Raw genomic sequence first — 24,281 nt, forward strand, 5'->3', positions numbered from 1 at the left:
TGCAACTGCCGTGGCTCAGCAGGGCAGGAGCCCACCGCGCACCCCCGGCCCCCCGGAGCTGCTCACCGGCAGGCTGCGCGAGGAGCATGCCAGGCACCGGGGCCGGGGCTCTGCACCCTGTGCTCTGTGCCCTGCACCGGGGCCCTGTGCCCTGTGTCATGGCTCTGTACTCTGCGCCCTGTGCCCTGCGCACTGTTTCGGGAATCTGTGCCCTGTGTCTTGCGCCAGGGCTCTGCGCCCTGTGCCCTGCACTGTGTGCCGAGGCCCTGTGCCTGGGCTCAGCACCCTGTGCCCTGCACTGTGCACCAGGGCTCTGCGCCCTGCGGTGGGGCTCTCCGCACTGTGCCCTGCGCCGGGGCTCTGTGCCCTGTAACCTGCACCCTGTGCCCAGGCTCTGCACCCTGTGCTGGCCATGGTCGGGTCAGGGCAGCAGGCCAGCCCCAGGTAGGTCCAGGCAGCCTGCTCCCAACCAATGTCGCAACTGAAACGTGAATTTCCATTTTGCCAAAATGGCCACATTCTGGCACCACAGAGAAGCTGCAGCACAGGTTTGGAACCACCCCACATTTGGGGGCACGTACCGAAGCAGGAGATGCTTGTGTGCCCTGCCAAGTGTGCACAGAAGGTGCCTTGGCTGTTGGGTAGCAGGCCTGGCTGTCTCCTGGGACCAGCTGCTGCCTTTTCTGAAGAAAAGGTGGCGCAAAGGATGAACGCATGATGTGGTCAGGGTCTGCTCTGCAGGCCGCTACTTAGTCTGAACCATTAATACATAGATTTGATGCCTTCAGGAGGACTTTGGATGCAGAAATCCAGGAAAGAATTGTGTGTAGGCTGAGGTGTGGTTTCTTGCTCCTGTGAACAGTAGGGGTATGAATCCTGCCGTGTTTTGTCGGTATTTATCAAATGCTTGAGTAACAAGCACAATCAAGTACAAGCTTCTGGAAAATAAGGAGCATTCATAGATGTCAAATGAAACCCCGCTGTACAAATCGGTGAGAGCAGTTGCGTGACGAGTAAACTGCAATACTGAGCTAAGTATTATTTGACTGTCACATTGTCTTTGTGTTGTCATTGATATGGTGTCTGAACTTGAGTGAGACTTTCAGTGTTGCAATAGTTTGGTAAATTGGGAGGAAACGGATTTTAAATTGCATTTTCATAATGAGGTCAAACCAAGCCAGAAAACTGAAGTGTGAATGGATGTTTATACATACAGAAGTCAGTTAGCAGATGGCTTTAGATGGGATATTGACAACAATAAAGTATTTTAAATGTGCTCTTCTCACTTAAAATATCTGATGACCAATCTTCTATAATTTTATGAAGCAACCGTTGCAAGGCATCTGTAAGAATGCAAAATCTGTGTCGCCTGCTTATTATTGAAGCCGTTTAGCACATCAGATGTCATTCCAGATTACCAGTTGCATTTCAGTTGGACTGGAAACAAATACAGATCAGTAATAATGTAATGCTGTATACCTTAAGGTTAAATGTCTGACAAGACAACTAGCGCTAATGGACTGTGACATTTTTCAAGCCATAGGTCTGACATTACTTGCTGTGTCAGAGTGAAATGTTTACAACGATCTAACTCCACGTTACAATATATTAAGACATCATTCTTTTCTCTCGTGCTTGCTGCAAGTCGTCTGACTGCATCTAAATTCCACAGCAGCAGCTGGCCCACACGTAAAAGCAGCATTTTCCAGGTTCTGAAGAGATCAGAACAGCACTGTCAGTGGTGTTTGATTCAGTCCAGTGTGACCTGTAAGCTTTCTATGCAGTGCATCGCAACTTTAAAACATGTGCTGCAGATAAAACTCCATGAACACAAACCCACCTGGGACCAGATCTGCCACTGTAACTTGTCTGAGCAGTACCTCACAGTACTTGTAGTGCTACTGGTAGGAACGGCTTAATGTAAGTAAGGATGACAAACCCAAATCAAAAACTTTATGCTGAAGATGTTAGCTAAATTTACACTACTGCACCAGATTAGCTCTTGGATTATTATTTTTTAAATAAAATATTTAAACAATATTTTGCATTAATGGGATTTGAATGACTAGACTGATAAATGGTAAGTACACCTGGATAGCGTCTTATCATGTTTAAATAATATCATGCTGTATCGAGAACTCATTAAGGAAATAGGTGAGAATTAGTCATTAGGGGCCATTTAATAACGGATTGTTTCAGTGTCCTTGTCTCATAAAGGCTCTTTCTAAATACAGGGTTTTGTTTCAGATACCAAGATGCTTCCTCTGGCTTCTGTTTATCTGGTTTCCCTTGTCTTATTTTCATTAAATGCTTATACTTCTGATTAAATTATTATGAAATGTTATATTCTGTCCCCTGTTAAATAGCTTGTAATGCATCAATGCTTTTCTTCAGTTTTATGTGTTGTGACACTCTCTTCCAGCGGCTAGGATAGGGATTGGAAAAGCTACTGGGTTTGTTAATGCAATTTTCACCAAAGTGGTTTTATTTTTTCATAGGTTAGAATTTTTTTCTGTGTTCAGCCTTGCGCTGCCCCTCTTGTAGGGCGGATGTGTGTGTATTAATGATGCAAAACTTCACCTCACAAACTGACAGTGTGGTGACAGCTGATGCTACCGCGTACATGGAAATAACTCCAGCAGTGCTATAATGCTTCCCGCGTTCCCCGTAAATCCTAGGAGAGCCTGAAACCCGTCACCAGACGGATTTAAAATGTAAATGCTGTTCTGCTTGATCATCAAGTCAACGACTATTAAGTGTATAGTCGTGTTATGCCCAGATGTGGCTTCGATACAGTGTGGGTTTGTTTTTTGTTTTTTTTTTTTTTTTTTTACTTAAAATAACACTTACAGATCTTTCGAGGGGGGGTGGACGGGGAAAGGCCGCGGGTAGCGAGCCGGTGCTGCTGCTGCTGCCGGCCGGTCTCAGCAGCGTGCGGCGGCCGGGACAGCCCCGCAGCCCAGCCCCGCCGCGCCGTGCGGCCGGGCCCGGGGCCGCCCCGCTGCCGGGCGGGCGGGGGCGGTGCTGCCGGGCCGGGCTCGCCCCGTGACCGGGCGCCCGCGCCGCCCCTCGGCGCCGGCAGGGGAGGGACGGAGCGAGCGGTGTAAACAAGGCGGGGGGCCGGGGCTGGCTTGATGTCAGCGGGTCACATGGAGCCTCATATGGGCCGGGGGATGGCGGCGCGGCGCGGCTCTCCGCTGGCAGGCGGCGGCGGCTGCTGCTGAGGCGGCGGCGGCGCTTCTCGCCCAGGGCCCGTCCCGTCCCGCCTCCGCTCCCGCCTCCCTGCCCGCCGCGCTCCGCTCCCCGCCGCTTCGCCCCTGACAAATGATGTGTTTTGTGCTCGCCGCGATGAAAGGTAGGCGCAGCCCGCGGGAGCCGCCGTGCCGAGCCGTGCCGTGCCGCGGGGAAGCGGGGGGAGCCCGGCCCGGGAGCGGCGGGGCCGGCTGGAGTCGCGGCGCTCCGTGGCTTCCCCTCTCCGTGCGCCGGTGCCAGCGCTCGGCGTCCCGCCGCTGCGGGGCGGCCTGCGGGAGCCCGGGACGGGGGGCGGCCCCGGGAGCGGGGCAGGTGCTCGGGAGCCCGCGGGGACCAGGGCCGTGATGCCGGGCAGCGGTCGGGGCAGCCGCCGCCGCGCTCCCGCGCCGCTTGGGTGCGGGCGGCCGCGGAGCCGCTGCACTTTGCACCGTCCCCGGCGAGCTGGAGGGTAAGAGATCGCCTCCCTGCCGCACGGCTCGGCGGGGAGGCGCGGGGCCGAGCCGGCTGAGCTTCACCCGGGGCCCCGCAGCACGGCGCGCCGCAAGATCCGCCCCAGCGCAGGGGAAGCGGACGCGCAGGAGCCCGCAGGCGGCCGGCGGGGCTGAAACGCCGTCCGAAGAAAGGGCTGCTCGTTCGTAAAAGGCTTTGGAATGAAAGGAGAAATCGGAGCTCCCGAGTGAGCGCGGTGTTTTACACCTGAAGCCTTCCTTGCCTGCCGACCCGAGCCCTGAGAGGGGCAGCCTCCGGCTGAGGAGCGGCGGGCGAAGTTTGTGATGAGAAATGAAAAGTTTCGAGGTGTGTTTTCGGTCTGCCCTGTTGCCTCGTAAAGTGAGGACCGCAGCAGAACTTTGCATTGCAGCGTTTTCAAAGTCACAGTTGGTTTGGTTTTATTTGTTTAAAAAAAACAAACAAACAAACAAAAAAAAAACCCAAAACAACTAAAACCGGGAACTGGCATTTCTTAAATATGATATTCTTTCATAGTGATCTCAAGAGTGTCACTGTCAACATTTATTTTTGATGCGCTAGCTAAAATACTAAATCTCTACCCTCTAAAATACTTTCCTGGATTGTGTAGGTAAAGTTTCGCATTTTTAAAAATAAATAATTACTTGGGGGGGAAAAAAAATTGAATCCTGCTTTAGCTAGATATTGGGTTCCCCCCCCCTCCCTTTGCAAAAGCAGTAGGTAATGCACACCAGCAGCAGCACAGTGTTTGAGGCATGGTAATTTTCAATTACTGGGCTTCCTTTTCTTCTTGGAGAGAAGCCTATGTGAATAAAGAGAAAAGCACTATATTCATTAATCATTAGCCATGCTGAATGTATTTGGCAAGAAAATGTAATTGGGTCGATTCAAATACGCGCATCTATAACAAAAGGAAATGCATTTTTTCAAGTGCAAACTATATGGGTATTTTAGCAGTCCCTTAGAATTCTACATTTTCTGATAAGATTTTTCCAACATATCCCTCATAAGCCTGTTAGAACCATGAAATCAAATAAACAAAAAAAAAAAAGGAGGAAAGTACACAAAAAAAAATCGGAGGGTGTAATTGCCTTGTATGCTTCTGGACAGAGACTTAAGGTGTGTTATAAAAGAGCAGGCAGATGATTTTCAGCAACTCAACTTGGAAATATTTTTTTTACTCTCTTGGGAGTTTCATTTAAACCAGTTCCCACACCGATGTAAAATCTTGGTGGAGCCCAGCTTCTGGGTTTTAAAGTATAATTCCTAATGGCTTTACTATGAAAATGCTTAGGTCTCTGTAGTTTTCACAGAATACTTACATAGTATATTTAATTCATGTTTAATACCATTTAGTTTTCTAGTGTACAGAAAAACTTTTTGGTTTCCTGTCCTTTCTCTAATTTGCTGAACGGGGTTCAGCTGGAGGAAATGTGTTGTCGTTTGTCTGAGAGTGCCATGAAATAATAGATCCGCAATCCAATATTGTGATTTAAGATAAGCAGAACAGTAGCATAGGGAATGTAGTTTTATATAAGCTTAAAGGTACAAGGAAAAAATGTAAAACATGTAGGTGAATTACATATTTTATTGGTTCTTGGTGCTGTAATGGCATCTTCTGGTGCTTATGATCTTTTACGGTTCTGAAGTGCAGAAAATCATGGTCTGCAGGAGAATATGGGATGTTACAGATTTCCATATTGGATTTTTGTGAGTGAAAAAAAATAATATTAATTTCATTCCTGTTGCTGTTCAGGTAGCCCAAATTAATACCATGTGAAATTAATTTGTGGCACTTTTTTTTAAAAAAAAAAAAAAGAGCAACATAATGTTCTGACAAACATGCTTGCAGTTATTTTGAAAAGTTCTCAGACTGCCAGACTATATACCGGTTTGAATGAGTGAAGGTTTTGGCCCGCTGTCACACGCTGGTAGCCGCACCAGTATGCTCAGAGATGGAGATCAGAGCAGCCCGATGGAGGGGCTGGATGTGTCCTTAAAACAGGCTGTGTGGTAAGAAACATAACTTTCTGGTTTCAAGCAGAGAGGAAGGAGAGTTTTTTTCTGTTTCTAAGAAAATAGGCAGTGGCGAAGCATCGAAGTTCATAATGACTAAGGATTTTCTAGATTTGATGGGTTTTAAAAAATGATTTATCAACTGTTGTGAGTCTGTGGAGGATCCATCCTGCTCACATTCCCAGTTTACAGTATGTGCAGGCCAGGTCGCCGGCTCATAGCGTTAAGGGAGGGTGTGACTTCACGTGTTTGCCAGTACAAGTTTGCAAAGAATCGGGTAGTTTCACCAGCATGTTCATTGGTACCAATTTTATTCCTGGGAGAATCTTCACTGGTAGAAGCTTCAAGGTTGACTTCAAGGAGAATAGTACCAGATGCTGTGAATTGGTGAGCAAACACCTGCGCTGGGGCAGAAACAGGGGTCTGGTTGTCATGCCAGTACATAACTGGAGGCAAGCCCAGGACGGAGGGGGCTAGGATTCACGAGGGTAGTGTTTAACTTCTGGGTTTTTAGTAAAGACGCAGGGGTGAACCAGGCCTGGTGCCCACGAGAGCTGAGTACCGGTGCTGTCTTCAGGCCTGGACAGAAGGGTTCAGCCCACTGGTGGGTTTAGAAAGCATGGAGATGAACCTGGCAACAGTTTTGCTACACTTTGTACGGACATTTCTAAATAGAGATCAGTGGGAAAGCAGATGTAAATTTTCTAAGCTTTTTCTACACAGGTACATTTACCATTAAGGCGGAGTTTGCGCTACTAATCCTGACTTTGACCATGTGGGCCTTGATGAAGTTGAAACTGTTGCCCTTTTGTGGAGGATAGTCCAGATGATGAGTAGGCTCGGTTGTTACCTGGTTGTAAGAAAAATTGCTTCACTTTGGGGGCGCTGTGGTTGGGTCATTGGAAGTGTAACTAGCTTTATAACTGAGACCGTCTGTGAATGAAAATTCAATCATATACAAATACCTGTTTAAGGAAATAGGCTCTGGTTTCCTTATTAGTGCACATAATTTTTGGATCTTACTGTATTTTTTCTGCCTACCCAGATAGGCAGGATTCCCCTTGCTGCCTCGCTGAAGGGAGCGTGCCTCACTTGAGGTGACCTCAGCACTCCGGACTCGCAGAGCCGGGCTGCTCGGAGGCTGCCTGTCGGGGATTTGTGCAGTGCTGCTTACTGTGGGTGAGCTTTGCTAAGTCTGTCAAGCCTGACGTGGTTTTGACGTGTTTTTCGTCATGTATCTTGGCACCAACCTGCCAGCGTGTTGGTAATTACTCTGTTTTTCACCAGTAAACAGCTGCCTATGAAAAAACACCTTGCCATGGATTTTAAAAAAAGAAAAAAATGCTTTACGAAATGAAGTATGTTTAAATTTGCCTTCACTGTGGCACTATTGAAAGTCAAATCCAATTTAGCAAATACCCTGGTACAGACCTGCTGTTGACTAAATATTAACAGAATCTGGCCTTTGGAATTGCTAGCTGAGAGGCTGTTTTCTCGCTGCTTTAATTTCATATGACTGATGTGAATGACTTACTTGTACCTATGGTATTTGTTGCATCACATCCACAGGATAAGATTGGTTTCAGGTGTATAGCTGAAATGTACTTTTCAGGTCCTTTGAAAGACTCTCAAGATTTGAAAGTAAAAAAAGGAAATCTGCCTTTATGTCTCACTCAGTGATAATCAAAGGCAGTCGCATGCTCTGTACAAGTCTCGGTTGGGGACGCTCCTTTCAAGTAAGGAGAATCTGTACGTCCTGTTTGAGTCAGCTAAAACCGTGGGTGCTGAACATCTCACTAGATCAAACTCTTGAAACTTATGTACAGCTCTTGCCTATCTAAAACGGCAAGCCTGTTCCAACTGGCTGGCAATACAATGTTAATAATTCTAGAACAGTTCTCGAAACGGGGCAAAACTGGAGTGGTCTGTGGACACCACGCAAGGACTTCTGTACCCTTTAAAAAAAAATCCATGAAGGGACGATGCGGTAGAAGTGGGTAGTTAAGCGTTGCTGGTGTTTGGGTGTGGGCTCTGCACTCATAGGAAACACCGTCAGGTTTTATCCAGCGAGCTGATGTGGGGCTGGGGGGGTAGATGCTGCTGGTTCGGGGTGTGATGCAGGCTAATGGCCTGCTGCTTTGAAGCTTGGCTTTGCAGCAGGGAGGTGAGTGTTTGTATTGGCATTTATAAGTTCAGCGAATAGTGTCTAGAGACCTCTGTCAAGAACTGAGTCCTCTTTATATTGAGTGCTTCCCCCGTGTGTATGAAAAAGACTGATTTCTTTACTCGTTCCATTATAGAGAGCCTTATATGTTTGGCTCCCCTGCCTCCCCGCCCTCCCCCCCCAATGATATGGCGCTCAATTTTAACCTTAAGGGGTTTTAAATCTTTCTTGCTTCTCTTACCTATGGTACAGTATAGAAATGATCGCTATCATGTACTAATTACTGACAGTGTTGTTAGTATTTCATCTTCACTACACAGCAGAATCCTCAATTGGTGTATTTGTTTCTAAACTACATGTACTAACTCAAAACTGGCAAATCTTTATGTCTCTCCTGAGTTACACATGCAGCTTCACCTGACTTTGCAATTCTCTGCCTAGTATTAGAGGAAGTTGAGATGCAGCATATTCTTTTGGTCTTTTTCCCTTCGTATTCCCATGAGATAAGTTTTTGTAGTGTGCAAAATAACTGTGTGTGACAAGAGTGAGTTATTAGTCAGACTTGATAAATTTTAGAATGTTGTTCTGTGGGTTTCTTTCATTTGCAATGAGACAAGAAAACATAAATATTCACCTTTCTTGTATTATCTGTGAGCTGTAATTTGCAATTATAGCTGATAACTCCTGAGATCAAGCAAGCAGTAGTTCTTTTGTGATTCCTCTTTTCCTTGAGGAGTGATATCTAAAGGATATGCATATAACTAATGGTGCAGAAACCTGTCTTCTAAACCTCTCCTTCCTTTTTGAAGATTGTTTTGGTGGGGTTTTTTTGCTCATTTTTTGCAATAAACATTAACAGGGGAGGGGAGGATTCTGGCCTCCAAGAACAGTTGTGTTATAAAAAAAAGGTGACTGTGTACAGTGCAGACCTCTGCTTGTTGGATGAAAAAATCCCAACGAAATAAAACAAAAACAAACAAAACAAAACAAAAAAAAAGCCCACAGCAAAAGAACACCAAAACAGACTGAAAAGTTGAAGCAGAAGGCCTTGTTAGGGAATTTGGCAGATGGACTTTCTTCTTGTGCTTCTTACTGTTTTAAAGGGAGCCTTGCCTGTGGTTAACAAAGTCTTCAGTTTGCCCAGGGTTTTTTCTCTTTTCTTGCTAGAGGCATTTAGGCTAAGAAGTTCTGCAAAATACAGGTTGGCAAGCTCGGCGCAGTTTCAGGCGGCCTCCCAGTTGCCTGCACCTTATGTTGAGAACACCAGGGAGTGACTCAGGGCGGCAGTGACTCACGGGGTGTCGTGCTGTTCCCCTCTTCTGAGTGGGGGTTAGCTGCAGCAGGCAGCTTGCTGACAGGCTTGGGAAAGGCAGTGAGCTGGAGAGAGCCCCTCGCAGTACCACCGCTCTACAGGGAGACTGCCTGCCTGCACAGGTTCACAGGCAGATTCCCGTTTTTTTGGAAAAAATGCAATTTAATTAGCATTTGCTGCCCGTTTCCTTTTTGCTGTCAGGAAAAGTGAAGCCTTCAGGCTGATGGAAGCAAATGGGTATCCAGGAAAATCCAAGTCCAGTGTTGTGAATGGTCAGGTATCTCCCTCACAGCCTGCCGCTGCTTGCTTAGTGCGTGTGCTGTCTGCTCCGAGGTGCAAAGCCGGAGCTGGTGTTAGCCACGCAGTGGCAGTCTCTGAGATGGCTAATGCTCCTTGTGCTCTGTGGGTGCAACCTAATGTGCATCTGTGACATATAAAGCTCTTGCAAGTGCAAGCGTTGTGTCATTGTCCCCCCCCAAGAAGCCTAGGGGTTCCGCAGCACTGCTGAGGGGGTGGCAGCCTGCTGCCGTCACCACCAGACATAGCCCATTTAGTCACTGCTGCCAGGGAATGCAGCTGGGTGCAGTTCATCTTCATGTGAACTTGCCATGGTCAGCAGCAGTGGGTGCTGCCACCCTTTAGCGTTCAGCCTGGCTCCATTGCAGTTAAGCCGTTGACCACAGCAAGGTCACCACTGCACTGCATTTTGTGTTTTCTTTCCTACATGGTAGAGCGATGCAGGACCCATAGCTTGTGGCTCTTCTGTTTGTGCGATTCCAGCCTTTGGGCCTTTTGTCATGCTACATGCGTAGCCATCTAGGCTAAAATCAATGTCAAGCGAGCTATAATCATCCCAGCTTTCATTTTAAGAGCATTTATCTCAAAGCTTAATTAAAGCTACTTGGATGTAAATAAGTCTAACCTCTTCACTTCTGAACAATGCAAATAGAATAGTCAGCATACTTATAGGGTATCAGCCATGTAATTATTGTGTAATGTTTGTGTTCTTTGAAATACTGGGCTATTTATTGCCATTGAATCCTGGGACAAAGTGCTTCATAAAACCAACTGCATGACTCTTTATTTATGCACTTTAGACGAAGTTCATCATTCGCAAACGAGGGGGCCAAAAAGTGACATTAAATCTTTACATAGACAGATGCGCTGTGACAAAGGGTTTGTCAGAGGGTTCTTTCAAACCGAAGTGACCACAAGCCGGAGTTTTGTTTGGTTGGCAGGGTACCACGGGCTGTGTTCCTGCGTGCCAGGGTTGCTTTTCACTGGCTGTAGGTGGTGCTCATCAGAGGCGCTGCGGGCACCCGCCTGCCACCTCTGCTCACACCTGGGCTGTTGAGAATACTCTTGGCACTGTCAACTGAAAATAAGGAAAAGGTCGTGTTGCCATTTGCACACGCTGTCTTCTGCAATGTGCTGTTTGTTTAGTGTTCTCCAAGTCCTAAAGGCTTTGTTGTTCCTACTGTTATTTTATTAACTGCACAAAACGGAAGCCTGGGGAAGGGTGCAGTATGGCCGTGGCTCCTGCTGCCCCTCTCCCTGATGGCAGGAGCTGATGTGTTGACCTCTGTCACCCCAGAGGCAAAGGGGGTGGCAGCAGGGGCACTGAGGTTTTCTATATACCAAGTTACACAGGGGAGGTAGGGTGGTATTTTGAACTGCTGTAGTTAGATAATCTTAAAAGGCTAGGTGGCGTGCATGTGGAAGGCAGTTGAAAGCCATGTTTGTTTCAGCTGGCTTATTTTGGACAGAACTGTCTTAGTTTTAAATAGTAATCTCAGAATAGATGAACTGGAACAATGGGAATAGGACAGTATGCAGGGCCTTGGGTTTTCAGTCTCCGCAGTTTGAAAGGGGACAAGGCTGTACTCGGACATGTGTTTGTGGTACTGAATTTCTACCTCTTTTTCCAAAACACCAGGGAAGCCAGGATTGGCTCAGCAATTTTCTCCCTTCGTCCAAGTATCATTTGCTGTTTAAGACCCAGTACAATTAACCCAATCCAATTAGAAATCAAGTTCTCATTGCATGTGGCACTTAATTTGCACCTCTTGTGAGACTGCCAGGGGTCTTAGAAGTTGATGCAGCACCATGGGTTAAACGTGCCTATAACTTCCATGAGCTGATGTTTACCTGACTCTTAATTCTGAAGAGAGAAGTGCTGTCTTGTCCAGCCACCTCTGCTTGGCCCTATGCCTAATGGGACATGATTGGAAGTGTCATTTATCTTCTCACCCCAGAAGAAGGTTAAATTATCTCTAAGCTCCAGGTGCTCTTTGCCCTGAAGCCCTTAGTCTAGGTAGAGTGTAGAAAGCCAATAAAAAACGATCCCTGGTCACCAAAATATTTGGAGCTTCCTTTCCATACACAGGCATTTGCATGCTTTAATTCTGACTTATATTTGAATGGTATAAATTGCTTTGCTACTTGACAGGAGCAGCTACTGGTCCTGTATCAACTGTAATGTTGCTCATAATGGGTGCATTTGTCCATTCAGCTAAATTAATTAGCTCATCTTTGTCTGTGTTTGATTTGGCAGAGTAGTTATTGTGGGGAAAACACACATTTTCTGGGAAATGTATAGTGATTGCTTGAAGCTCAATTTGGGAATTAATAAACCTATTTTCTGCACTGCAGAAAACCACTTGTTGTAGATTGCCCCTGGTTTTGCCCCTCCTCAGACTAGCTCCTTCTAGTTTGCTGTAGAAATGTTTACGTTCTGGATGTTGTATAATGAATTTTGGGAAATATAAATGTAAGTGAAACTATGGTTTGGTACTAAGGCTCGTAACATGCAGCTGGAGCACTCCGGGGTTTCAGAGGTATGTTTGCAACCATTGCTGCCGGGTTGCACTCTGCCACGCAGACAGGGTCAGATTGTTGGGGATCGTCCGGAGCAGCTGAGCTTACGCTAAGCGTTGTTTTTCCTTCAAAGGGACGCTCCCTGCAATTGTTAGATTGACAGAGATGTTTTGTGTTAAGCTTTGGGTAGAGTTTTTCTTGTACCGTGAGTACATTATTGAATTAAAAGAAGTATTTGCTTAAAATATGAGTACACAAAGATGTTTATAACTGCTGGATAGGTTCTTGTATCAACAGATAATAAAAAAACCAGACAGGTTAATTAAAGAGCCAGAGATGTTTCATTTGAGAAACCTCATATGCATAGGCGCCTTCTAAATGGCCGAGGAAAACAGGCTGAGAGCATTCCTGCCTCCCCAGATGCACCCCAGCGATAGCAGGAGGAGCAGCAGTGGTTGGCAGCACCTGTGGCAGCCAGCAGTGTGGAAAGGCATGGGGCTGGCGCAGGCGTGGGGGCTGGAGCAGGGCCAGCGGAGGCAGCTAAAGAAAAGAATTGATTTTCCTATTGTTCTCTTCAAGGAGGATCAAAATTCTCTCTCCAGCGTCCTGCATGGGTTGCTTCGATAGAAGCTCTATGTGAAACCTCTCAGTAACACAGGCGATTTGTCACCTTTGCGTTTTTCTTGGCGGGTTATTTTGCTGCATGTGATAGAATCTGTGTGAGTGCTGAGAACGAACTTTTGCCTGGACCTGAAAGGACCCTGAAACAGCGATGTCTGCGCTGTTGCTACGGCTGGCTCTGTTTAACCAGTTTTCTTAAAAGTCTACCCGTATCTCTGGGAATAACTTTGCAGTTCCCAGCCAGAAAGGAGTGCAGCACCTGGCTGCCTGGCTTGGCTGGTGCTGGAGTGCTTGCTCCTCTGAGTACATCCAGCTCTTAACATGTGCTTCGCGTTACTCAGCTGCTAGATGGTTTTTAGAAGAGAAATCAGTATCTGTAACCAATTTGTTTAATTTTAGATTGTTTTTTCTGTCGTACTAAACACAACTAACTATAGTACAGGTTCCTCGCTTTCAGATTTTAACTTGGAATTAAAATGTTCAAAGCAGCACATTTCTCTGGCCAGTACACTGACAATGTGTCTTTAAACTAGCTGCCTTGGAGAGGGCCACCAGTAGCAGCACTGATTTTGTTGTGGAAACCTAGAGCTCATTATGGGGAAATGTTCCCTCCTTGCTGTCACTGTTCCAAAATACTCTGATTTTCTTCTGATGTTTTCCCTCTCAACCACAGTGTTTATACTTGCAGAAGGGAAAAATAGCCAGATGTAAAGGTCACTCTAAAGCAGAGACCTTTTGAATGGCAAAATCTCACCCCAAAGAATTTCTGCTCTTAGAATTGATGTAAAAGCCCCCCAAAAGTGCTTTGGAATGGAAGCTCTTCTGTATATCGCACTGGCCGCTCTGGCATGCGCTGGTGGTAAATTTGCACTTTATAACACGTTATTCCTGCCAGCGTTGATTAGTGTTTTGTCACAGAAGTAACTAACTTTGTAACTTAATCTGCTTTGGTTTTGTCAGTCTAAAATTTTAGGTGTACAGTCTGCGCTATGGAAAAAAATGTACTGCAGAGCCTACCTCTGCCTTGGGAAGCCCCTGAACTGTAAAGGCTGGAGGGAGGCTGGCAAAGGAGGCAGAGGCACCACCACATGCTTGCCTTGGCTTTATTCTGTTCCTAGTGCAGCTGCTCCTGGTCACTGCCAGAGTCCAGGCATGAGCCCAAATTATCAAAAAGAAACTGAGGAAATGCATACCTTGACTAGGTAATTATACTTTATGTTAAATACATTCAGATATATTAGCTAATACTTGTATCAATTTGTAATACTTGAAAAACCTGATCAGATCTTGGGGTTTAATCAAGTTATCATTCCAGAAGGGTAGCACAGTTCTTGTAGAAATTCTGAAAACAAGTAAGAAATCTGACTCATAAAGCAAGTGCCTCATGAAATTTGAATGTTTAGAAGAGAAAATGACTGGCAGCTCCTCTTGTAAGCATGCTAGTTGCAATAAAGTATAAAAGTTCAACATCAAAGAGATCACCGCTTAGTCTGTGGCATATTTGTACATCAAAGAACAAATACAGGACAAAAGGAGCTGTATAGAGATACAGTTCAGCCTTGCAGACAGGTCCCCGTGGAATACTAGAGAAAGCTGCTTTCATAATGTGGAAATTATCTCTGGCATATCTTCATTTCTGATTTGGGGAGTCGGTAAGATTAAGAATTAAAAGCAGTGTCTCCGAATCAGGTCTTGCCAATATAACTAGGTAAAAGCGTCTGAGCTTACATGATGTCAGCAGTGCCGTCTCTGTTGCGGTGTGACTCAAGTGTATAAACATAGGTGACAGGTAGGAGGTATGTGTGCAACGCTGCTGTTTCGCTGCGTGGGGGAGGATGGGCAAAAGTTGTATAAAATACGTAAGTGTAAATTAAATGTCTACTTTGGGATTAATTTTTTTGTACGTATTATTGTGCCTGTGGTCAAACGCTGTATCGTGTTGCCCAAAGAGGTTGTGGAGTTGCCATTCTTGGAGATCTCAGACCTTGACTGGCCACGACCCTGAGCTTAGCTGACCCTGCTTTGAGCAGGGGCTGCACCAGGCAGTCTCCAGCGGTGCCTTCCAACATCAACTCTTCCATGATTCTGTGAGAATAACACTTACTTAATTATGACCCTTCCTCATAAAAGCCGCAGTTCAGCCAAAAATGTGACCAGCTCCAGCACAGTGAGAGTCAACCAAACTGGGGGTTTTACTGGTTTTTCTGAGCTTTTGTAGTGTGGAAGCTGGATGTATTTTTTCCAGTTGGGGCTTTTAGTAGTTTGGTGTGGTTTTGGTTTTGCTTTTAATCCTGAATTCTCCCTGAAATCAATGAGGAAGTTTCTGGATGTCTGCCTTAGAACTAAAGAAGAGTAATCTTGGGTATCTAGAGCACATGTCCTCTTTCAGAACAAGGCAGGACATGAGAATTGATCACAGAAAATTGTTGGGCTGCTGTTGACAAATTGGTGGTAGCATTGTATTGAAGGCAGTGGAGACTTTGCTATTAATTTGGATGTATCTGTTTTAATATTAAAATACAAAGTAGGTCACATCAGTTCTTCAGTTCCAGTCTTTCTTCTTCATTTGTATTTCTTGTCTGTAAGTGCAGACTGGTTATGTGGTGTATAAAAATGTTAATCATAAAATCCAGATAAAGTCTGAATTCTTCAAAGTTCCAAGTGTGCTTGGATCAATAGTTTAATACCAGTTTCACCTTTTATGAAGATAGTATCGTCAGCAGACCTTTTTTTTTTTTATTATTGCAGGACTGAAAATAGTTAGGATCTCATGGAATCATTAAGAAATACAAAGGGTTTCTGTTAAAAACCCTTGGGAAACCTGATTAGGCATACTACTGTATAATTAATTGATGTGCTACCACACTTAGAGAAATATTGCATCAGTAAACAGAAGTCAGAATGTAAAAGCCTAAGACGAACTGCTGGGAATTATGTAAAGACATCAAGGCTTGAAAATAACGTGTTGGGCACCTCAGGAGAGACCAGCATTTGCATTTGGTGGAAGGACAGGAGGCTCTCCTGGAGGCCGGGCTGAGGGAGCTGCAGAGGCTCAGGCCTGTGCTTGGCGCTTCCTTTTGCCAGTGCAACAGCTGTGGACACCTTTGATCTCACTGATCGCGATGTTCTGTACTACCCTCACGCTGATGTTCTGCGAGTTCCCTAGATGGTATTCTTATATTTTTTAAACAGTGTCAGGTTAAGTATTGTTAAAATACTCCTTTTGTTAAAACTGTGCTTTGCATACATTTGTTCTAATTATGTTGTTGCTTGAGATATGAAATGAATAGCTGATTTTTGCCAGTGTTTGTCTTGTTTGCTTTGAGACCTAGAAATAACTGACAGCAAGTAGTCTGTAAATTACCTCTTTGGACATGTTAGGGTCCTCTATAACATTATGGTAAAGAGATGCAGTAGTTGTGTGTGTGGAGATCAGGGTGGACATGATGATACATGAAGAAGCTACTCTTCTGGAAAGAAGTTTAAAGCCGGTATGGAATCCTTTGCTGCTGCCCCATTGCAGCATTTCGTTCTGGGACGGTACGTGTACTGTGATGTGTCCCTGTGGCCACGGAGGAAGAAGGAGCTGTTACCACGAGCTTCTGGCATTTCAGAGACATTGATTCTTGGTGATTTGAAGAAGACATTACAGGGAAAATAGGTTCATATTTTTTCTGTTTAGAGAAAAACAGCTGTTTTTATGGAGGCCTATTGCTGTATCTGTTCCCTCACCCTGTTGATGGGGAGAAACGAGCTGTGCTTGAAGAGCTTTACCAGGCAAGTGGCTTTACCTGGATCTTGCAACATGCTTGAGTCCTAACAGCACTGCTCACTTCTGCACACAAGGGCACTGCGGAGAGTTGAGGATGCTCAACATGCTGAAATCAAGCCTTTTCTCAGGAAATTATAATAATTGAATGTAAATAGTGATCACTGCTCTCAAGTAAATGTAATGGCTGCGTGCGTACCTTGCCATGAGGAATTAACAGCAGGCATGTTTGTACTCTGCTGTTACAAGAAGGTGGAGGTTTCCTTACTCGAGTATGTCAAGTCCTGGCCTGCTAGCTGGCATAGAGTGTGTTTGGAAGAGATGAGCTTTATATTTTAGAAAGACTAATCAAATGAATTCAATTTATATGCTAAATTGAAGCAACTTTTGAAAGAGTTTACTTTTGAATTAAAAACCCAAACAACTAACTCTTTAGAGACTGTTTTTCCCACCTTTAAAATACCTGAACTGTCAAGTTAATGGCTTGTTATTGTAGAGTGTGTGTACGCGCGTGCACAAGGAGCATTGCCAGCAACTTGTAAAATCAAAATCCTTCAACACTCCCCCCCCCCCCCCCCCCGAATTGAATTGAAAGTTTTCTTAAGGAGGTGCCAACAAAAAATAATGTGGGGTTGTGTAGTTTAACTGCTTTTTGTGGATTGTTCCTGCGTTATTAGCAATTTGGTAACTATGTGAAGTGGTGGGATCTCTTTACATGTGAATGAATGTTCTGAATGGGCAACACGCACAGATGTCCAGCTTGTCTCCTTGGAGCCTGAAGTTAAAGTTCTAGGAGCATGTCCAAAGCTGGCATAAAGCTATGTATCTCACATGAGAAGCACTGCTGTGCACTGGCTAAGGCATTATTTCTAAATCCAAGTGAGTTTTTGTTAGGCAAACATACTTTCATTGCTGCAAGTTTTACAGTTTTTGAAGACTCTTTATCTACTACTAGTGTAAAAGCACCTTAATAATTGAAATTACATAGCATGATTTCAAATGTAATCACCAAATATAATGTGGGAGAAGAATTACATTTAATTGTAATTAATCCCAGTTTTCAGAAAATGCTTTCGAAGTTGTATTAAGCTGGATACCAAAATTGTTATCACTTTGGAAAATGTTCCAAGTCTCCAAACATCTCAGTAAAGTGTCTGTTTCACAAAGGACTACTTTGATCCAGCTATCTAAGAGATTTATCCAAGGAGACAAAACCCAGATTGCTTACTGCTAATCCAATGCTTTGCAAACAAGATTTTAATTATTATTCCCTTTACTTGTTTCTCAAAAATTCAGGCAGATGTACAATGGGATAGTTTCTTCCCGTAAATAATTAAGCCCATCGTAAACAATGTCAGTAGAAAGTAGTCATGAGATTCATTTAGTTTTAAGTACCTAGCCATTTTTTGCTTGTGAAAACAATGTCGTGTCCCAAGCAATCTGAATGCTCATAAATCATATTAGTAGAAATTGAGAAATGATTCCAAACCCACTGTTAGGCTTTTACATTTCTTCTTAAAACTTGTTTGTTGTCGCAGAGACCATCTGAAGGAGGAAGCTGTCCTGTAGCCTGGTTCATAGCAAGTGGCCGTAAGGTTGGTGCAGTGGAGCCTGTTGGTATTTCTCTTCATGTTAGCCGAGTTGCTTGTGTGCATCACACGTGCAAGCGGTGCCTGTAAGCAGGCGCAGGCAGGCTGAGCTGCTTTCTCTCTCTGATAACCTTGCAGGAGAACTGTTCCCTCCTTTAATATGAGCCAGTAAGGAAATAAGGTCTTAGCGAAGCTGTGCCTATTACTACTCCTGAGAATGATACTCTTTCATAGTGACATCAGGTATTGGGACAACCTAACCAAAGAGAATTTAATCGTGGCCTGGAAGAACAAAAGGCATTTCCACCCACAAGACAGTTGAGTGTGAACGCTGTGGTGGCATTCAGTGTATAGCAGTAGAACACACGAGGGACTGTATTCTTCAAGTGAGAATACCTGTAGCACTGAAGGAATGAAAATAAGCACGTATATGTTTGCCTGTCTGCTGATGCCATCACAGTAGTTCCAAATACATTGTTTGGTTGAATTAAAGAACCCACCTAAATATTTGAAGGCATTGTTTATTAACAGTAAATGGTTTTAATGTCAGAGAGGGTAAACTAATTTTGTTACACAATTTAGCAGATGCTGCTAAATGTTGTGAATATTGTTAGTTTTGAAGTAACCAGCAGTTACTCTGGCAATTTATTAAATCGCAGGACATTGCATAAACAGTCTTAGATGAGAAAAACAACTTGCAGTTTAGAAGCTGAGTCTCCATTCTGATGCTCTGGACAGATGTCCTGCTGCCACCTGACACAGAGCCATGCCAGGCGGCCGTGCACTGTGGATGTCTTGGGGAAGCCCTGCCCATGACGCAGCCGGCAGGAGCAGGCTTCATGGCAGGAGGTAAAAGGAGCAGAGCGGGCTGGAACCCACCCCGAGGCAGCGGGCACGGGGCGTCTCACCGGGCGCCCTTCAGGCTCCTGAACAGCCCGTGACAGTCACAGCACGCCTCTCGCGTCCTTTCCAAACCATCTGATACTAAGCTGGCAAAGGGCTTAAATCTGTCAAAAGTTAAACCGGTGGCAGCCCTCTGCTCGGTCCTGGGCTTTCCCTGCCTCTGGGCAGGCTGTGCCCGAGCCGCCGCTTCCCGGTGCAGGGCAGCGCTGGAGCACCGTCCCGCTGGCACTGCCGGGGACCGTGGTGCCTGTGCCGGGGCAGGGGGCTTGGCGCCTGGGGGGGGTGGGGTGGGGAGGGATGTGGTGTCTCGCTTGCTGGATTCGGGAAGCTATCCATCTTGTCTTGATGAAGCTGAAGAGCACCTCAGAATAACGGTAGCGAGAGGTAAATCTGTATGAATTCTCGCTTTGTTTTCCTCACGTTTCTTACCGACCGCTTTAAACAAATCTTCATTTAGTTTTTTTTCAATGAAAACATTTTTTTTTCTGTAGTGAATCTGTCAAAGTAAATTGATGTGTCACATAATGGCTTTGTGGTTTGCAGGTTTTATTCTTTGTTTTAAGCTGATGCAGAGGGTGTATTTCGATGCTGTTACACTGTGATGGATGAAAAAAAACTGCGCTGACTTTTATCCAGGAGAGGGAAGCGAGTTGTTTTCTTTCAAGGGCTGTAGATCAGTTGGTGTCTTAGAAGAGTAATGCCGTGACAGCGGGGAAGAACTCCTCTTTGATACTCGAATCTTTCTATTTCAGTTGGTACAATAATGGGCTTTTGAATTAAAGGTTTGTTAAAGCTTGTGTCTATTTCAGAGTATTGACAGCCGAAGCAGACTCACTAAGCTAAAATTTATATGTTTATCTAAGCTTGTTAAAATCAGAATTTGTTGACTGTACTAATGTCTAAGCTCTAATACCACTTTTATATAGAAGGCTGCTATTTAAATTTTCAGTGAAGTAAATTTCTTTACAGTATGCCTTTGAGTTATGATTTATAACTGGATTCATATAAATAAATGCTTTCAGCCAAATACCGTTGAACTAATTCCATTTTCAAGTCATTAATTATATTTAGCTCATTGGAAAAAAGAGGGGGAGAGGCATCAACTAACCCTATATAAAAGTGACAACAGAATTGTTTTGTGAATAGCTTTTGGGGCCTCTTAAGCTATGAAAAGTGAGTAGTTTCTTGGGTTGGTAGTTGTGGGGTTTTTTTAATTAGTATGAACAGAAACTAGATAATACGTTGCTATACTGAAAAGACAATTCATTTTGAACAGGCATTAACACACTTGATGCTTTTTGCTTTTATCATGTTAAGGTCTTTGGCTTTGCAATAAGATCTGGCCATGCAGTGAGCCTACTAGTTTGTGCAGAAAAAGACTCCCTTGTTTTTTGATAGTAAATCCATTAACTCTTGTCAGATTGGTAAATTTTCAACGTGAATTTCTTCTGAAGTATGTTCAATTGAATAATTGGTTTGCTACATTCAAACAACTTAATGTAAGAAAGATATGTTACAGCTTTGACTTCTTAAATATATTGTGTGAAGCTTATAAAGCGCTGACTGATCACTGAAACTAAAATCTAGATGCAATGAAAACACAGTGGATTTTAATGCCATTTTTGTGAGCTTGCTCATTACACTTTATTAATAGGATTCCGGTTTGTTCTTTTCAGGAGTTTGAGAGAGAAAATAATAAAACTAAGTATTAGTGATTGCGGTTTCCCAAAGACAGTTTGGGAAATAAGTAGTGTATGTATTTTTAGATTGGAGCATGGTACTTATGCCATTTCCATCTTTTATCATTCCATTTTGGCTCTTCCATTTAGTTGGATGTAAGAATTTTCCTGCTTGGAATTCACGTCACCCTTGGATCGCATAGGCTGCATGCAGAACTGTCATCTTGCTGAAGTGCTGTGTAATTGCCTGATCCTCTTTCCTTTGCTGTCTAGTTTCTCATTTCTTTCATTTCATTGCTTTCATTTCTGCTCCTTCATGTTAACATTCTTCATCTCTAATTCACTTTCTTGTGTTCTTCTTTCACCCTGTTTTGAAAGCAAACTGCCAGTGCCTTATTTAATCTCTTTATCAGTGTAGTGAAGCGTAACAACACAACTGTACATTTTAGGCCCTTTATAGCCAGCTGTTTCAGATCATCATGAAAGAATGAAAGATAGGGCCCTCTAGGACACCTCTGTGCTTTACCTTTCTAACACTGCACACTCAGTTCTTCAAGAGATCTTTGTTCCTTTAGTAGCCTTCTGGAATAGTTCCAAGCGTGCCAGAGGGTCGTGACAACTGGAAGAAACCATCTCTCCAGGCCAACTTTAATTGTCTTTCCATCTACTGAGATTCATGTCTGGTCTCTAAAGCCATGTCGCCCACCCCCAAAACATTTTGGAGTTTATTACCACCTTTTGGCAGTCTGTGCCAGGGACACCAGCAGACACTGTTGGTACACTCAGGAAACTTGTTTTGTTTCTTGTTTTACTTGGACAGAAACTGCTGCTCTCAGGTTCACAGTGCTGGAGGAAAGATATGTGGAATTGCTGTGCCAAGCTGCTGCACTATCTAAAACATTTGATTTAATATCATGAGCTTCCTAAACATACACAAGTGGTTCTGGTTACCAGTGTGATTAATAACAAATCAACCACAGCTTAGATTTTAGGGGGGGTGTCAATGAAACCTCTGCCTTGCTCGTAGATTACCTAGTAAATTTGAGTCTATTAAAATAAACTAGCATGAAGCAAGAAAGCTGTATGCAATCACTCTTCAACAAGCTGTTTTACGAAACACAGCAGTTGTCACCTAGATGACATATAAGGTGTACAAAACCAGGACGACAGTGAACTGGTCAGCGAGTTTTGGAACTGAATAGTAGGGAGCAAGGAAAACACAAAAGAACATACAATTTTGTATTTCCATTAAAGATCCTTGAAACAGGGACCATCTTTTTATCTGCATTTATACATACTGTTTTGTGTGTGTGTGAGGTTCTCATCCTGTGTGGAGCTATGCTTCTTCAGCTCTACTGTAGTAACAGCAATGAACAAGCTATCTGTCCTTCCCTTTTATTTAAGTCGGTTTCCAAACTGCTAACTTTATTTTCAAGAGGAGAACCTAACGCTGGTGTACACTCGTTAACACAGGTAGCCTCATTATTTCTTGCATATTGGGTTGCTTAGAACAGTAGTGTCTAAACTTTTTTGATCACACAGCCCGTGACCAAAATACAGATAAATTTGAGCATTCACCCCCAATGTAGGTATACTTATTGTGTTACATACATGTGCGACTGTAGTAATATTATGTACATTATAGAACACAAAAATAGGAATTCAAAAAGAGTGAGAGAATAATTTTTGAGCTCCATGTGCTAGGAGCATGGGTGACCTGGACTGTACGTAGTAAGGTGTACCTTTATAGTCACTACCTAACTCTTCCTGTAAGGGTGAATGGAAGTTGTGGTGGGCGAGTCCCCATGGGTGGGTAGTGGGCAATAAAGTCACTTCATCGAATAAAATCTACCAGATAAATCAATTGATTGTGAATGACTTGAACAGTTTTGAAAGACATTTCCAACTTTCATGAATTTTTTGCAGTTTTTTGACAGACTGCTGACATGTGATCCCTTGTATTTTCCATTCATCCATGCAAAGCATAATTCATACTGAAAAATGCTTTTTTTTGTAAATTGTGCACTTTATAGCTTCCATCTCCTGCCCTCCCCTCTCCCTTTGCCCAGCTCTGGCTTTTGGAAACAGATGGATATAGCTGGTTCTCAGCTATCATTTAGAAATATTCCTGCTGGGTTTACTCATGGATATAGCTTGGAAATATTTTGTGATTTCGTGCATGTAACTCATGGCTTATCTAGTTTCTGAAGCAAAGGGATCTCCAGACTTGATTCAGAAACTACCTGTGGGTGATCCTAGAGAAAGGATATCCTATAAATTGCATTGCTCCGGTGTACATCCTTGGCCTTCTAACAGCTTCATCAGTTCTCTTCCTCACAGAACTGCCCTGCGAAATGCATATTCAATCAGGCAGTTCGTCTTTTGCTATCATGTCTCTCATGATTCAAAGCTGTATCAGAAGTGTGAATATAGCTTTTCTTTCAATGCTAATTAAAGCTAAAAGGAGCATCTGCTTGCACAGTGATCACACTATATGGAAATGTGTTTCTTTGTCACTAGCTGGTACGTGAAACCTGAGCAGGCTGCTTACAGAAACCTGTCACAGGTCTTTATGCTTCATCGCTACTTCCCTAGAGCTTTGCTGCTAATCAAGTAAACATTTCAATGCAAACAATTCTTTGGCCTCTCTCCATTTCCAGAAGACCTCCAAGAAGAGCTTTGCCATGAACTACTGAAGCCATTTACCACCTGACAGTTAATTGGTTTTCTGTTGGCACCCTGCTTCACTTGAATGTGGTGATTATGGAGCGCTTCTTTGTTCTCTTTTACACCACCTGAAATTACCAAAGATAAGCTAAAACCCAGATAGAGTGGCTCTGACTTATTTGTTAAAAATCTTAGTTTTCTGTGTCTGTATGTATGCTTTCTTCTTTCTTGTTTTGTTCTTTTAATTATTATTAAATACTCAAGGGTTGGCAATGTTGTGAAGTAGAACGGTGAAATATAAATATTAATTGTGGTAGGAATATTGTCTAGAATCTCATCCTTGGTTTACTTGAAAATAATACTCAATTGTCTTGGCTGTGCTGGAACAGAGACAAGACCTAAGGGATGTGCATTTGTTTGGCTGCAACTTTATTAACACATTTGGGAACCGTGCCCAGCAATAAATCATATAGTGTGAGTCATTGCTTATTCCTTGATCGTTCCTACCTCTTTGGGAGAGCTGCCGTCAGCCTTCCCCCTCCCAGCCTGGCACCCTCCTACTGCAGAGCCACCACGGCTTGCTCGGGTATTAGGGCTGGGTGGAGGCTGGTGGGAAGGGGAGGGTCGTGTCCCCACTGCACCCCATAGTAGGAGCGGCAACTGCTTTTTCACAGCTTTCTCAGAGAACCACTGCTGGCCTTGCTCAGTTTATTTTTCCTCTCTGGCAATGTGAAAAACCGTGGGAACGTATTTAAGATGGGTACCACCTAGGAGTGGCAAGCCCTGTACCTTCCCACTGCTCTTCCTGAGTAACACCTAATTTCGGAGGATCAGTGCCATCAGATAAGGGGCTAGTAATCCTTTGTTTGCATAGGCTCCATTAAACTGCTCTCTTCGGTTTTGGGAAGACTTTAAATTTTAAGGGCAAAGATTAAAATTACAGCCCAGTTTGGTAATGCTTGTTTTCCAACTCATCTCGCTCAGGCAGTCACATGTAAGAGATCTGTCTGCCCTGTTACTCTGG

At 44.1% G+C, this 24,281-nt stretch overlaps 1 protein-coding gene across 5 annotated transcripts in view; it reads left to right on the forward strand.

The window, feature by feature from the left end:
* Positions 1 to 24,281, forward strand: part of RORA (RAR related orphan receptor A) — a 477,306-nt gene that overhangs the window by 405,265 nt on the left and 47,760 nt on the right. Inside the window, exon 1 of one of the 5 annotated variants that reach the window (XM_080395594.1) lies at positions 1 to 24,281. This exon is cut by the window's right edge and continues 12,871 nt beyond it. The exons of 3 other annotated variants lie outside the window; for them this stretch is intronic. Coding sequence is in view for 1 of the 2 variants with exons in the window: in XM_080395593.1 (XP_080251719.1) it covers positions 3,325 to 3,355 (31 nt within the window). In the remaining variant the exon portion in view is untranslated. One more of the 5 variants, XM_080395593.1, reaches the window with a different exon arrangement.

The sequence above is a fragment of the Falco punctatus genome, assembly GCF_963210335.1.
Source record: "Falco punctatus genome assembly, chromosome: 7".
NCBI classification, from domain to species: domain Eukaryota; kingdom Metazoa; phylum Chordata; class Aves; order Falconiformes; family Falconidae; genus Falco; species Falco punctatus.